Consider the following 16328-nt stretch of genomic DNA (forward strand, 5'->3'; position numbering starts at 1 on the left):
TAGATTTTCACGAATGTTTGCGAGAAAATATAATAATGATTCAAATTTGTTCACCCATGCGCAAATTCGGCCAACATTATTTTTGAAAATTTTTAACGACATCGTTGTCAGCTGCTACTCTTCCACTGAAAGATTGCGGATCGCTTGCGTTTCATGAAAACTGAGGAAAGTCAAGTTGCCAGGATGACTTTATGAATAATTCAGACGATCTGGATCACTGCTAAGTCTCACGAACTCACTGAAAATGTATCATGCGTCGACAGAGCTCGGAACCTCAAGGCTATCCTTGCTTTTCCACGTCTTGACCAACCGACGTGGCGATATTACAATCCGTTGAGGACTTGGTATTAAAGTGGTAAGTAGAATCAACTAATTTTATAGTTAAACGCCATGATATTTTTCACAAAATTGTTTTCAAATGATTCGTGTAGAAACATAGCTAACGAGCGTTAGACTGATGGTCGATACCCTGCTACTGAGAAAACCGAAGACCAAAAATTTCACATTGATGTATCTTCAGCTTGTCCAAGTAGCCCGCGAACAAAAGTACCCTTTAATTTTTGTTAGGTTTATTTTCATACTTTGATTGATTATTTTCTTGTTATTCCTATGGCGTTTTATCATAAAGTGCAGTTGCACCACCTGACGCCGCGCTCCCAAGGAAAAGAGCCAACATTGAAACATGAGAGTATGAAAATGTAAGAAATTATTATTTACTTTTGTCATACCTTGTCCTATCGAGAAAAAAACTGGTCAGAAATTTAGCTCAATCACATTTCTTAACACAAGCTTTTTGTTTCTTTTCTTGCCATCAGTTGCTTGTTGAGATCACATCGAGCCGTGGACGATCAGGGCCCGGAGAGGTCTGATGAAGAAAAAGTTAAGAGATAGTCTGTAGAGGAAAGTATTTTAAAACTAGTAAGTTTCGTTAAATCAAATCCCGATTCCTGAATCAAATAATGAAACTGAAAAGAAAACCTTTAATATTGATCGATATTGGTGAAGTTGAGGTTGTAAGCATATACAACAGGCATATGTATGAACGTACAAGGAAAAAAAAGACCTTTTTACCGATACGGCGGCCATATTGAATTAATTCGATTTAAGGAGTATTATAGGATGTCCAGGGAACATGAGCACATTTCTTTTGTATTTTCGAGCGCTTTTCGGGACATTTTTTCTTAAAGTTTTGTTAGAATAAGAATGTAATGGGAAAAAAGATCCTTGTGCCGTGTTTTGATGTAATAATGATCGCCTTCTTCTACTGTAGCTTAGTATTAGAAATATGGAATTTCACTGTATATTTCTCGGGAAAAAGACGATCATTATTACATCAAAACGCAGCACAGAATTTCAGGAACTCAACAAACCGTAGTCCTGCAAATGTGGCAAGAAAAAAAAAACGAAAAAAAATTAATATTGACATGAACGGTGACTTTCCTGCGTATGATTGCACTTGGGAACAAAACGTTAGCCCTCGATTAACAATGCAAATGGCCTAGGTAAGATTGTTGCTATCCAGAAATTTTGCTTCCGTGGTAATGTGACGTCACAATTCTTCTCTCTATTGCAACTGAGGTAGGAAAAGTAAAACGACGCGTACTGGACTATGGAACAACATAGAAAAAGTGAAAGACGGGGGAGCGGAAAGAAGGCACAGATAACACATAAGAACTAGAAACATTGACATTTACAAAAAACTATTTTTTTCAAAAAAAAAAATGACCATTGCTTGTTATGATCTGGGGGGGTACTTCCTAGTAATATGTTAATAGGGATGTGCCGCTGGATGGGGTCCCATTTTCACGGCTGGATCAGACTATAATAAGGTTGCATTTTCACTGGAGTTACTAGAAGGCCCAGTTGAAAGGCTTTATGAAGTAGATGCATACAACTAAATTGGGATCGCGAAAATAACAGTTTCCCAAAAGTGACTAATATAAGGTGGGGTCTATATTTGGCCACAGAATAGACTATAACAAGAGAGAATCTCTTGACTATAATGGATTAGGGGTTCTGAGACACCAGCGGGCAGCGGCACATACCCAGCAAAAATTAATTCAAGCACCCCTGCACCTCCCGCCCCGGGATGTGATCATGCTGAGAGAGAGAATGAGCCTGCTTGGATCATGATAATCAGATTTAAGAGGAGACACGTTTTCCTGTTTATGAATTTTCGGAAGAAAGTAGAAACGGCCAGCTATGAGATTATGATTGAAACGAGGTAGTTGTCTCCTTGAATTAGTGTTTATATTTTTAATAAGACTTCTTTTTCTTGCTGTAATTGTTTGTTTGTTGCTCGTGACCCTTACCTACCTACCCAACCCAGCCACCCTCCCCCCCCCCTCTCCCTCAAGAACGCATTGAAACAGAAGCCGGCGGAAAACGAGCCTAGACTCTGTTGCGAAACGCCAGAAATGGGCAATTACATGAGACACCAAACAAGTAGCCTACGTAGCAAACGTCTCCGTTGGGTTTCGGAGTAAGGAAAGACCAAGTAACGTGATTTTCGGAACGAGAGCCATTTTTTGCGCGGTCTTTGACTCTCGTTCCTCGTTCTTTGCTCCGAAATCGCACGGAAACGCTTGCTACGCAGGCTACGACTTCTCCAAATGGAGAGCTTTCTCGTATGCTACCAAACAAGTCAATTTTGCCTCTTCGTCGTTCTGTTTTTATCGGACTGCCCGCAAGGGCAACGTCCAATCGAGAAATGATTCCCGTCTATATTACAAAAAAGGACAAAATGGCGGACGGAGCCCCCAGCGTGTCCCATCCCCGCTTCAATGGGGCCGCCTTTTGCGGGAAGTGGACGGGTCGTTTCAGGTCTTCTGGCGGACAGATTTAGAAGTCAGTTTGGGACGAACACAAACTTAACTTATTGCGTGGAGTTGTTGGCCCTACATATACGCGGGATGATTATCTGAATACAGTATTCGATGACAGATAGCCTGCAAGGGAGCTGCAGAAACGAGCGGACCTCCGATGGTCCCCAGAGGGAAAGTTTTAATTTGTTAAAGGTCCCTCGACTTCCTGTGTGTGAAAAATCTTTCCTTTCAAGAAAGGAATATGCTATATGCCCCAGTTAAAAATAATGCCAATCGTTTCTTTTTCATTAGGCTAACTGGCCTATTTTAATTCATAACAGTCCAGTATAAGGCACTGTACAGCCCCGGCTTAAAAACGCGCAGTCGGCAGCCCAATGGACCCCCCAGTCCCCCACTAAAACTCAGCACCAACACCTACCGATGCCAACCTCCAGAGGTGGAGACGGACAGTTTTACCCCTCCCCCATAAACACAAATCAACCAAGTCCCAAATTATGGGTGTCGCTCAGGGATTATCGGTGTCACATGGGCATCCCCGCGTTTTAGGCATCCCCATTCCTAGCCTGTTCACGGACCCCCTATTTTCTCTTTAAAGTCCGTTCCCTTCGCGCTCGCCGATGTTTTCGAAGAGAACGAAAAGAAAAATAAAACAACGTCTGTGTACATGCTACCCCATTCCCAAAACAATAGTGATATGCCACAAAAACCGTGCTGTGATCGAAAAAAAAGATTGAATTTGGGGAAATTATTATTTTTTTGTTATAAGAGGCTTAGGCTAAATTCCACATTCTAGTATTGGCTCAAATTTAGTTTTATCCGGGAGAGTTGGTGACTCACGTTTGTACGGGACACCAGAAGATCTGTGACGTATCCGGGAAACTCCTAATAATCCTGGAGACTTCGCTTCGCGCTTGTCTCCACTCGCCTGAAAAAACGCGAAAAACTGATGCCTGTTCCGCAGGCAAGAACTTTTATTGAAACATTTTCGTTCAAACCCGGCCTGTATTTTGGAATGACCTGTAGCCGGCTTGACGTTCACTTACTATTATATACATGTATAAAAGTTCGACTATTTTTACGCTACGCTAAACCGATTTTGAGAAGAAAAAACCCCTTCTAAAATCATAAAATCAGCGTACTTTTCGTAAATCTGCACTGTTTACTTCATATCTTTCAACAAATAAGATTAATTTACAATTTGCCACGTTTGGTGGATTGTAGGTTACACCACCTCAGTACTATGTTTACAAGCAATTTAATTCTTTACATGTTACAGGTCTGCGCGACATTTCACCACAATGACGTTTAAAAAAAAACACACCTTTAAAATGTCACAGAGTAACTCTGGTTGGCTCTCCTTGTACTAAGTGGCTCTTAAATTAATTTTATAATGTCAATACTATGCCTTCCTCTACTAATTCAAAACTGTGGATAGCTGGAATTGGCCGCACTAAACATTACATTCAGAATTTTCTGAAAACGACTAGTAGAAAAGCTAACATCTCCTGAAAATACTCCTCTGTAAAGACAGCGAAGTCTTTAGAGTGAGAAACTTTGAAAAATTCATTACTTAGGCAGGGCTCAAAAAAATGCAATTCGCCGAGAACAGAAGGAAACTGGAGCCGAAATGCGTCGTGAAATTTTTTCAGGGATCGTTACTGGGGACGCGCTGGTCAGCCATTGGCCAACTCTTTCCCTGTCTCCAGTAACAGTCCCAGAAATCTTTTCGAAAGTTAACTCGGCCCCAGGGACCTGTTTCTCGAAAAGCCCGGAAACTTTTCGGGCCCGAAGGCAAATTTTAAAATCAAAGCCTTCGTAATAGTAGGACAGTTCCTAGCTGACAAACCAGTCAATTTTGCTTCGTTAACTGATGGCTTCATTGTATCATTATCAGAATTATTGAAACTTGAATCTTAAATGCAACCACAAAACAGCTTTCCCCGCCTTTCAAGAAACGGAGTCCAGTTCCCTTCTTGTCTCGAAAGTGACGAATTCCACCTTGTCCTTTGGACAATAGCTCTCACACTTTGTTTGCACAGAGCCATTGCTGAACGATTCAGTTACAAGATGACTTGCCTGGATCCTTGCCCATTGGGCACATAAGCTTTAAAAAGTTACTCACCCAGCGAGAAAAATTGCAGTGTTTTGTCCAAGAATACCAGGTGAATCGGGCTTTGTTGAGCCCTGATTAATGAAGAAACCGGGTTTTTCAAAAAAAAAAAAAAAATGCAACCAATATTCAGGTTTAAAGTTGCACTGATCAACTTAATACCACTACCAAATGGAGCCTCTATATTTTCGGAATCCAGATACGTCTTTGAACAGCTTCTCAGCCTCAGTTTTTCCATAATTATGTGATAATAATGTCCTCTTAAACCTGTTGATCACTTCTGTTATCACACGAGCCGTAGCACTGCGTACCCGAGCCGCCCCCTACTTCTGTGGCTGCATTCTGAACAAGCGGGTTACTGGCCATTCCCCGTGCAAACTCTCCCTGAGCTTTCTGAAAGCTTGCACCCACCATAAAGTATATCATGTGTACCTGTCAACATCAATAAATGTTTTATTTTAAGATGTATTTATTTACTAATTAAGTCTTCACTCTTAACAGAGTATTGCAGACTGCTTTAAATAATAAAAATTACGACAAAGAATGAAACAATAACATAAAATTACTAATCAATATGTAAGATTACACAGGGGGTTGCCTAAATGAACATGGCAAAGTAGATGCTATAATTTCTGGTGAGAGATTGTTCCACTGTGCACTCCTAAGGTAAATAGAGTTCTTGTAATAATCACGTGTACAACGTAGCTGCTCAAATCGATGACTTAGAGCCGAGAGCCTGATGTCCATTCTGCTCTTATGTTCTCTCTGAAGCTTGGCGCAATGGTAAGTGGCTAATCCATTACACTGTTTGTAAAGCAGACAGAGACGTGCGTGAGATCGTCTGAGCTCCAGAGATCTCCATTTGAGAGAAGATAACATATCAGTGACAGTCTGTCTAATCTGTCGTAGCGCCCGAGTACCGAGCGAGCTGCTCGGTGTTGAATCATTTCGACCTGTTGTATGTTCTTAGCTACGCAAGGGTCCCAGACATCGGCACTGTATTCAACAATCGGTCTCACAAGGGCTTTGTATGCTCGTTCTTTGCATTTGGCCTAACAAGTGCGGAGATTGGGGCGTAGAAAAGTTCAGAGTCTTGTTTGCTTTGGTGGTAATTTCATTTACATGATCATTCCAGCGTAAATCACGTGCGAGAGGTTGATCCCTAAATATTTAGTAGTATCAACAGTTTTTAATTCCAGGACCTTGCCATGAAGTTTTTACTGAAATATGAAAGGTGTAGGTCTGCGTGTTACTCGTATAACGTTGCACTTGCTTGGATTAAATTCAATACACCAGTCGGATTCCCATTTTTCCAAGCTGTGAAGATCATCTTGTAATTGTATACAACGTTATGAAATAATGACATGTCAAACCAGGGTTCAAACCCCGCTTTTACAAACATACCTCCAGGAATCAGATTGATTTATCATATGATACCTGTTAGCTAGCTACAATTAGCTAGCACCATTATATAGAAGACAAACCTTTAAAAGAAAAAAAATATCTACGATCACACCAAGCAAGAACAGTCCCCCGGCCACAAACATCATGGCTCCAACTGGTAAACTGTTGTGTATTGCCTGAGTTGCATTGATAAAACCACTGAAAAAAGAAAACAAACAAACAATAAATAAAATAAGTTTCATGTGTATAATAATACAGTCCAGGGCCGGGTTGTTCAAAGCAGGGTTAAGACAACCAAGGGTTAGTGCTAAATTTCAATTCAGAAATGAAACTGATGAAATCTTAAAAATCAAAGTTATTTTTTTTGCCTGCAATGTAATGATTTGATGCTCTATAAAGAAACGAGAAACTTATCCGTGAAAATGCGTTTGAACAGAAGAATACGAAGCCCAGGTGACACAAGGGGCCTGCAGCCATAAGTTTCATTTTTGTCTTTCATGGTGGTTGCGGGTAGTTAGAGTGCTAAATTTATCATGAATTTTGGGACTGTTTCCAACGTCGTGCTACATGTAGAGCTCTAGATGGTACCAGAAAGATTAGAAGTACTTATATGAATGGATGACTTTGAATATTTCTAACTGAAAACAGTAGCATTTCTGACGATCCATCAAAGCTGCGTGTTTGTACGAACAAGGTCTAGGCACAGAAAGAATTCTGTGCAGCTTTAAAAATAATTTTGGCTCAATGTTGATTGGCTTATCATTGACGGCCAGATCAACTGGGGATGATTAAATGATAATCGATAATGGGTAATTCATACTGCGGACTGATTGATTAACCACAGACACTAATGCCCTTGACTGAATAACTATTTACAGAATAATAATAATAACAATAATAACTTTATTTCTATAGCGCTCTTATCCTATGTTCAAGGCGCTTTACAGTCATGTAAACAACATTATTGAAAAAGATTTACAAATTTACAACCATATCCTATTATATTTACAATCATGAGTAAAAAAGGAAAAAATTAAAACTAAAGCAACTATTAAACCATCTTATTCTTAATGATAAAAAAGGGGAAAATTAAAACTAACGGAATATATACAAATCTATAAAAACAATGATCCGTTATTACTGAATTTAGTAAACAAGTACTTCTTAACTGATCTTTTAAAACTCGAGACGGTGTTGGACTTCCGAATTTTTTTTTAAGTTCCACTCTCTTGGTGCATGAACAGCGAATGCTCTATCTCCGTAGGTCTTGGTATACGATCTAGGTTGCATTAAAAGTTCATTACTAACAGACCTAAATGATCTAGTATGAGAACGATAATATAGTTTCTGAGCTAAATAGCTAGGCGATGTCCCATTCAGTGATTTATACACGAGGAGCAGAATCTTGAAAATAATACGATATTGAATCGGTAGCCAGTGAAGCTCACACAAAACAGGTGTGATATGCTGAAACTTACTCACTTGCAACACAACTCTAGCCGCCGTGTTTTGTACATACTGCAATCTTTGTAACTGATACTTAGGTAGGCCGTATAGTAATGCATTACAGTAATCTAGTTTCGATGTGACAAATGCATGAACAGCAACTTCTGCTGATTCTTTAGTAAAATACTTCCTAATTCTAGATAGGTTCCTGAGATGATAAAATGATGATCTACATATGCTAGACACATGTGAGTGAAAAGACATGTGCTCATCAAAGATAACACCAAGACTCCTAGCCGACTGAGAGGCAGCCACGCTCTCATCACCAGCACATAAGGACTGAAAGGATGGAGAGGGACGATACTTTGAGTGGATGAGCATGACCTCCGTCTTGTCGTGGTTTAGCTTCAATTCGTTGAGATCCATCCAGCGACATATTGCAGAAATGCAGTTCTCGACCCTCGATTTAGCAGCGTCCACATCCATCGATTTGAATGCAAAGTGAAACTGAGTATCGTCGGCGTATAGATGATAATCTAAGCCATAAGATCTTATCACTTTAGCAAGTGGCGCAGTATACAGAAGGTAGAGTACAGGTCCCAGAACTGAACCTCGGGGAACACCTACGGTAAGATCTCGTACCGTAGAATTCGCCTCATTGATGTTTACAAACTGAGTTCTTTGAGAAAGATAAGAATCGAACCATTGCAGTACAGTTCCTCTGATGCCAAATGATTTCTGCAGTCGTGCCAGCAGCAAGGAATGGTTAACAGTATCAAATGCTGCCGACAGATCCAATAAAACAAGGAAAACATTCTCGCCCTTATCCAATGACAGCATAATGTCATTTGTAACAGTGAGAAGTGCAGTCTCGGTGCTGTGAAAAATCTTGTACGCTGATTGAAGAGGCTCGTGTAGATCATTTTCGCCAAGATAGCTATTCAATTGCACAAACACTGTTTTCTCTATCAATTTAGATAGGAACTTTAAATTTGATACAGGGCGAAAATTACTAAACTGCTCAAAGTCTGCATTTGATTTCTTTAGAATAGGTGATAGAAGCGCTACCTTAAGTTCCTTGGGCAGCAATCCAGATGACAATGACAAATTAATCACCCTTCTAAATATAGGGACAAGACTAGAATAGCGTTTCCGCATGACACTCGCTGGAAGTGGATCCAGTGCGCATGCCTTAATAGTTGAACCTCTAATCAACCCTAAGACATCTTCATCTGTTACCATTGTGAACTCGCTAAAGCATGACGTACACTCCAAATTCTCCATAGTGCGCTCCCCCAGCTGCTCTTTTCTAACCAGCAACTCATCACGAATTCGCACAATCTTGGCACTAAAGAAATCAGCAAAGGCATTTGCGAGTTCTTGGTCACTGTTCGCAGACGGATATCTTTTGTCTATACTCCTTTGCAGTAATTTATCAACTGTGCGAAAAAGTAATTTACTATCATGGGCATTTTCCTGAATAACTGCTGAATAATGCTGTTCTTTCGCCTTATAGAGCATATCATTCACAACATTGCACTGTTCCATATAATTTACCCTGTCAATTTCAAGACCAGTCGAACGCCATTTACGTTCAAGCCTTCGCCTTTTCCTCTTCTGAGTAGCGATCTCCTCATTATACCAGGGAGCATTAGGTCGAATGACAATAGTGCGAGTTCTTTTGGGTGCCAACTTCTCTAAAGCCTTGCATAACACCTCATCATACTCCTTCGCTAATGACTGAACACTTTGCGAGATACACCCGTCTGACAAACCAGATGATCCAATCATCTCATTGAAAGCATCAAAATCAAATCCCTTTAATTTACGAGAGACAACAGTCCTCCTCTCTTTTAATGGTTTCCGTAAATTCAAATTAAAGCAAACAGCCTTATGATCCGAGATAAACTGTTCCATGACTGTAACATTCTTTAGGCCTAAGGCACCCTCAGTCTCATTCCTTGTAATGACCAAGTCCAATACATGACCTCGTTTATGGGTGGGTACACACACATGTTGCTTTAAATTGAACAAATCCAGTAACTCTCCAAATCGCGTCGCGTCCCAATCAGCCTTGTCGTCCATATGGAAGTTAAAATCCCCGAATATCAAAAGCTCTTCTGGGCATATCACAGTCTCTTGCAATAGACTAGAAAATTCCTCCAGAAAGACTCCAACTGACGCACACCCCGGGGGACGGTAGACAACGATTGCTCTCAAACTCTTACGAGCAACAAAAGTGACATCAATGCATTCAAACGATGTAAAAGAATGCTCAAAGAACCTTGTTTTAGAGCCAATACCTTGCTTGAAAGAAGGCCCACGCCTCCGCCACGCCCTGCCGACCGTGGGGAGTGCAGGAGACGATAACCATTCGGACAAAGCTCTCCAATAGTCACTTCACTACCTTCCACATGCAGCCATGATTCTGTAATCCCCAACAAATCCACCTTGTAATCCACAACAAAGTCTTTAACAATAAGAGTTTTGTTGCATAGATGAGCGAGCGTTCATAAGGCACGAGGTGAATTCCCTGTTGAACGAAAATTTAGGAGCAACACTGATGCGATCCAAAGAACGAAGATTATGCAAATTAGCTCCCTTTGGAAGAGAATGTCTACTCCACAGGTGACCATTCTTGACCATTCTATTTGAAGAAACAATTGTTGTGATCCTATTATCAGGGCCTGGATTCAGTTTAAACACCCAGGTCGCCTACATCTAAAATTAGATGGAAAGTCGCATTCGAGTTCGCATAGTAAGCACACGGTCTTTTGTGTCGCCTAAACTTGATCTTTAGCGAACCGCGACGAGTGTTTGTGGAGCCCAGCAGCGCAATGAAGCGTCCAAGAAAACCATTGTTAGAATTCCAGGGCAGCCAATACAATAGATCGCAATCAGCATGCAAATGACCATGCAAATGATCAGCTAAACTTTCGTTTCGGAAAACCAGCGAAGCCAAGGATGAATAATCTTGAAATTCCCTTACGTTTGTCCATTTCTCGCAACCAAAACCACTCCAGCGATAAGATCCCCCATTTAGACGTATTCTAGACTGTTCTATCGCGCAGAACAGATGTCCGTAAAGGAGGAAAAATAACGTAAACGCGGACCACATGATTGAATGATAATAAGTAGAGGAAATGCCTTGCGCTCAGTTGTTCGAAGGCTGATTAGCTAATCGGAGATTAAATTTTAATGGGATATAAAATTAAAAGTTCCTGTGTGTTGTGTTGAAAAGGACAAGGGTAATCTATAAGGATTTTTTAAGTATGCTCAAAACTTACCATGCTCCTCCACCAGGAACTCCAAGACAGTAAAAAATATTTATTCCTATGTGCAGAAAAAAGATTAGGAAGAAAATCACGTAGCTGAAGGAGCTGTCATTCCTAAAAAATACCAAAAAAGGAAAAAAACAATTGATTCCACAAGATACAAAACAATATTAACATTATTAACTGAAACTTTAACAAAGGCTGTTTCGGTTTGGTTATTTTGACAGGAAACATGTAACAAACACAAGAATCAATCATCGCCAATCAAGTCTTCCAATCCTTCATGAATTTATAAGAGGATCAGTCATCAACTTAAGTTTAAGCTTTACTATAACCAAAGACAAGCATCCAGTAAAGGTGTTGGAAGGTTTTCTCTTTGATCAAGGAAAAAGTGATGAATTTTTTACCAAATATAAAAGCAATAATTAAGCCAAATTTCAGTTTAATTTACACCTAACTACAACTTACGGGTCTAAAGGGATTTCATTCCACCAAGATACTTTTCATATCACAGGAAATATGGTGGGTTTAATTTTTACTGCAATTTGGGATCAATTTAGGTTTCTGGGAAACTGTCCACCTACCCCTCCCCAAAGCCAACATTATCGCTTACTACTCACTTAGGGCAAAATGTTGGCTTAGGGGAAGGGTAGGTGGGCAGTTTCCCAGAAACCTAAATTAATCCCAAGTGTTCTTCATTCATTATATGGTTGTGGAATCAGTGTGATACCAAATTTGCAGACTGGGTCCTCTGGAAAAGTTCCAAGGTGGGAAATATGCGGCCAGTTTGGAAAATGGCCCACATTTCCAGTCCTGCATGCAGGTGGAAAACAAAAAACTTACTTGAAAGCACAATAGCATGGCCTGTACCAGCCAATGAAGGATAAGGGGACATTAGCTATTAAGTATAAGGCTGACAGGACAAAAGTTACACCAGTATCCGTTTTTGATTCACCAGGTGCCTTGATCAGTTGGGCCATTGCAGTAAGGAAGTTAAAGAACAGAACAAAACAGTAAACTGCAACAAAAAGGAAATTGATAGGGAAGCTAAGAGGGCCAGTAATCATAAAAAAGTTTAAGTCAGCTTATAAATTATCCCAGCCTGAATGTATCAAAAAGGGCCATGGAATTGTTAGTAAAACTTAACCAAACAGAAAAAAAACCTTAAGTTTATAACAACAGTGGCCACATGCTATCAGCTATTACCGCTGTTTGCTGTTGGAGTGTTGGTTGCAACACAGGTGGCAAGGCTTAAAGTATGACCATTGGCGTTGCTGCGCAACGTTTGAAATACATGTATAAGGATTTGAAAGGTAAAAAATGACTGTTTCTGTTTTTTTGCAACTAAGTACAGTATCGAGAGTCCAAATGTTTCGCCTTCATGAATTGGCCAGGCCCGTAACCAGTGAAGAGGGGGGGGAGGGGGTGCACGGGGTCCGCGTTTTGATACTCAATATCCAAGTTAAGAAGTGCAGTATGTTAAACTGAAGTTTCAAACTTAACAGTGATATTTAAACAAAATCAAAGAAGGAAAAAGCAGTAGTGTATTCACTGGGAAAATAAAACCAGCTGCACTCTAGTAGCCCGAGCCATTCAGAACATTTCAATGAGTGCAAAGATGTCCGGCTGGAGCTCGGGACTATTCTGAGGGATTAGTTCCACAGTATTTTGATGTAAAATTTCTCCTTTATAACTTAATTCAAACAGTTGTATTTGATAAATGTAAAATTCAGTTCCTACCGTGTACTTTGCTGTTACAATTTCTCATGCATTGCTACTTTTCGAAATAAACGGATCAGACAATAAAAAAATACATTTCGGTAGTTTGGTCCACTTTGGCCTCGTTAGCACCCCCCTCACATAAAATCCTGGTTACGGGCCTGTTGGCTCATCGTTGTCAACAAGGAAGGCAAAGGCGGCAAGGAAGTTAAAGAAAATTGTGAAAGAGTAGACTTAAAGAAAAACAGAACAAAACACACATATTTTTTACAACAGTAACAGCAGCAAGATACAAGATACAATTACCAATCTAATAGAAGCCTGGGATGTTTATTTAGTTTCAGGGGTCCAGGAGGGGGGGTTTAATAGATAGGAGGCATTTAAAAAGAGGCATTTATTTCATAACTGTAGAAAGTTTAACAAAATTAATATGTTTTTGGGAAAAAAGCAATAGAGTTTTATAAATAGCAAAATAACCAGTCCATTTATTGATACTTCCAGGCCATCTAGAGATTAGCCTGTGCCAGTATAGTGGGGACGTATTAAACGAGCAAAGCGAAAATAAGACGCGCGCGACTTGGGAAAGGGGGCGCGCGTTTTTCTCATTTCTTTTTACTGAACGACTTTTCACCACTATCTCGGAGCCTGGAACAGGCTATCTAGAGATATACATCGCTCTTCAAATTTCAACCTTAACGTCAGAATCTTAATTCAGGATCATGGTGAGAACTGTCACTGTTACCCTATTTATCTTTGAACTTTTCAGACATTGGGAAGGATGCAATGTGCAACCTTTGTTAATCAGGCAAGAAACTGACAGGGGGGGGCATCTATAAGACAGGGGGTGTTTATTAAGAAGGGCATCTAATACGAACTTAGAAGTGTAAGGCAGGCACTTATTAGACAAAAGGTATTTATTTCAGAGAGGGAGTCTATTAGATCATTTGTGGTAATTTCAACATTAACACTGTTTGGAAGGTATATAAGGTTCAAAAGAAACTGCTGGGTAAAGATCTTTACAGGGTTGTATTTTACAGGATTTAAAACACGAATCTTGGGTCATCTGATCAGAAGCAGTTTCTGTACTCCATTTGAAGTTTTACCTCAGAGATCAGGTCAAAACATTCTGTTTCAATAACTATACTTCATAGTAAATACTGCCAAAAGCAGAGGCTTTTTGTGTAGTTTTTACCTTTCAAATTCCAAATGAATGATTTTTTTTTTCAAAATATTTCTCATGGAGATGATTGCAGTGTACAAAGTGTCAGACTTTCGAAGGAGGTTCATAAATTTTCAATTCACATTCCTCTCTACCATTCAAAGCAAAGTACAGGGTGTTTCAAAAGTTCGTTCCGATTTTTTTATTCGCTTAACTTTCACTAATTATTAGCAAAAACCTCCGGTTGTAAAACGTAATTTATTCATTATTCATTTAACATTCAACACCTAAAATATTGGTAACCAGAACGTCTTCCTGTATGTTTTCTGACATTTTCTAAGCGGTGGGGTATAGAATGTACGAATTCCCAAAGCTTGTCCAAAGTCACGGTCACGTCACGTGATAGTTGTTATCCAGTAGGATGCCTGATTTTACATGTGCTCGCGATCTTGTACAGGAGTCTTCAGTGAACCGACTTATGGATTAAAAGTATCGTTTGTTTTTGTTTACAAGACCCGTTTGTTGCTGTACAAAGCCACAACGTTACAGTCACATTCTTCCAGGCAAAGCGTAGTCACTCTCTTAGCTCGTCCAGTGTTTTTGGCGCTGGATCTTCGTATGTTGTCTCGTCTGCGATAATCCAGATGGTCTCAAGGGGTTCACATCACATGAGTTTGCCGGCCGGTCCTCCTTTGGTATAAAGTTGGCAAATCCTTCTGACACCATGCTCGCATAAAGTGTGCACCGCCTTTTTCTCTTCAGGGCTTTCCAACTTTTTTTGGTAAATTATCCCCATACTGTTGTGCTCGAAACTATGATCAATAATGTGAAGTTGAAATTTTTTTACCTTTCTGTTTTGTGAAATTATTACGCATATACTTACAGCTTTTTCGACAATATTTCTCACACAGTTTGTGAAAAAACGGCCATCCACTCCTTAGGTCCTAAGGTCTTTACCTTTGACCACTTTTTCAGGCATCGTTCAGACTTCTTCAAAAATTTGGCGATTTTTTTTTCGACTGAATGGCCAGAGGACCATAAAAATAGATGCCTGAGCTCTAGCACAAACAGTGTTGGCCTTCATTTTCATGAAGGAGTAGAGAAAATAAATGAAAACGATAAAAATGCCAAACTAGAAAACCTACAAAATGGGCGGGAAAAGTATGGCGGGAAAAACCTCGTGTACGTGTACAGTTGGGGCAAAAATTAAAAAAAATTATAATTTCTTCAAATTTTTGTTTGAAATTGCTTTGAACGGTTATTTAGATAAATTTCTTACCTGAATCAGTTTACATTTGCCTAAAGAAGCATTATATGCTTTGCGCAAAATACAATTTACAATCGGAACGAACTTTTGAAACACCCTGTATAAGGCACCTTTCTAGGTTTGTATTTAAAAGTTTGACAAAAGCATTTCAATTAAAAAAAATAAACACATGACAATCATACAAGCCACAAAGACAAAGATTGAAGTATCATAGTCAATTGTACAGAATAATGTACATATGGGATGGTTGACTTTTGCTTGGAACCCTGATAAGACGAGAATAACTCGAACAAGGCAGGGTGACAAGGGGGGAGTTGGCATTCTTATTAAATTAGAGGCAGCGTTTAAAATTAATTTTTGTTCAGTGGCGATGTTTTGCAAGTAAGTAGAAAATTCACTCCCTCCATTGTATTTTCCGCTTGCTAGGTAGGACTCGAAAAAGTCAAATCTAGTAATCCGGGACAAGTAGATTTTCTTGCTGGGCAAGTAACTTTTAAAGCTTACTTGCTGCCCAAAGGGCAAAGATCCAGGCAAGTCATCTTCCAACAAAATCATTAGCTAAGACAAGTGAGAAATGGGCCCAGGCAAGCAAACTGTGAGAGATGCTTCCCTATTTTTCCGAGCCCTGGCAAGGTTAAGAACCTCTCGAAAAAACCCGGTTTTTCTTTGTACTCCTGGAAAAAAAGTGCAGCTCAAAAACATGACATCATTCTCTGCCCTAACTCAGCAGAGTGAATGATGTAGGTTAAACAAGAACGCGCTTACAGCGGCATGCAGGTCTCGCCTGCCTAGAGATTAGATCGAGAAATGAGGAGGCAACTAATTACTGGGCTGCCTGTGCGGCCCAGTCATAAAATGGGCTTTCGGTCGTCGGTGTCGAAAAGTGGTCTCCCGGGGGAGGGAAGACACAAGGGTCTGGTACCAAGAAACGATGTTCTCACAAATGGTTTCATATGAGTTTCTCTTGCACGGAGCCTTACACGGATACTTTTTGTACCTCGTCTGCGCTCCCCCTGAAAAACCCACAAGGCGCTGCAAACCTAAAGAAGGCTATTTGCGTTGTTCGAAGCGATTCGATAGTGGGAGTCACTCTATAATTTTTTTATTGTTCGAGTTTAAGTCA

The 16328-nt window shown here is 40.0% G+C and overlaps 1 protein-coding gene across 1 annotated transcript in view; it reads right to left on the reverse strand.

Moving 5' to 3' along the window:
- Positions 1-4019: 4019 nt before the first annotated feature.
- The window catches only part of LOC140938141 (secretory carrier-associated membrane protein 2-like), a 21678-nt gene continuing 9369 nt past the window's right edge, over positions 4020-16328 (reverse strand). The window contains exons 4-7 of the mRNA XM_073387666.1: positions 11904-12078; positions 11073-11174; positions 6420-6537; positions 4020-5367 (exon numbers count right to left, since the gene is read on the reverse strand). Of these exons, the coding sequence (XP_073243767.1) occupies positions 5197-5367; positions 6420-6537; positions 11073-11174; positions 11904-12078 (566 nt within the window). The 3' untranslated portion in view covers positions 4020-5196. The remainder of the gene's footprint in view (positions 5368-6419; positions 6538-11072; positions 11175-11903; positions 12079-16328) is intronic.

This window comes from Porites lutea, chromosome 5, assembly GCF_958299795.1.
Source record: "Porites lutea chromosome 5, jaPorLute2.1, whole genome shotgun sequence".
Classification (NCBI taxonomy): domain Eukaryota; kingdom Metazoa; phylum Cnidaria; class Anthozoa; order Scleractinia; family Poritidae; genus Porites; species Porites lutea.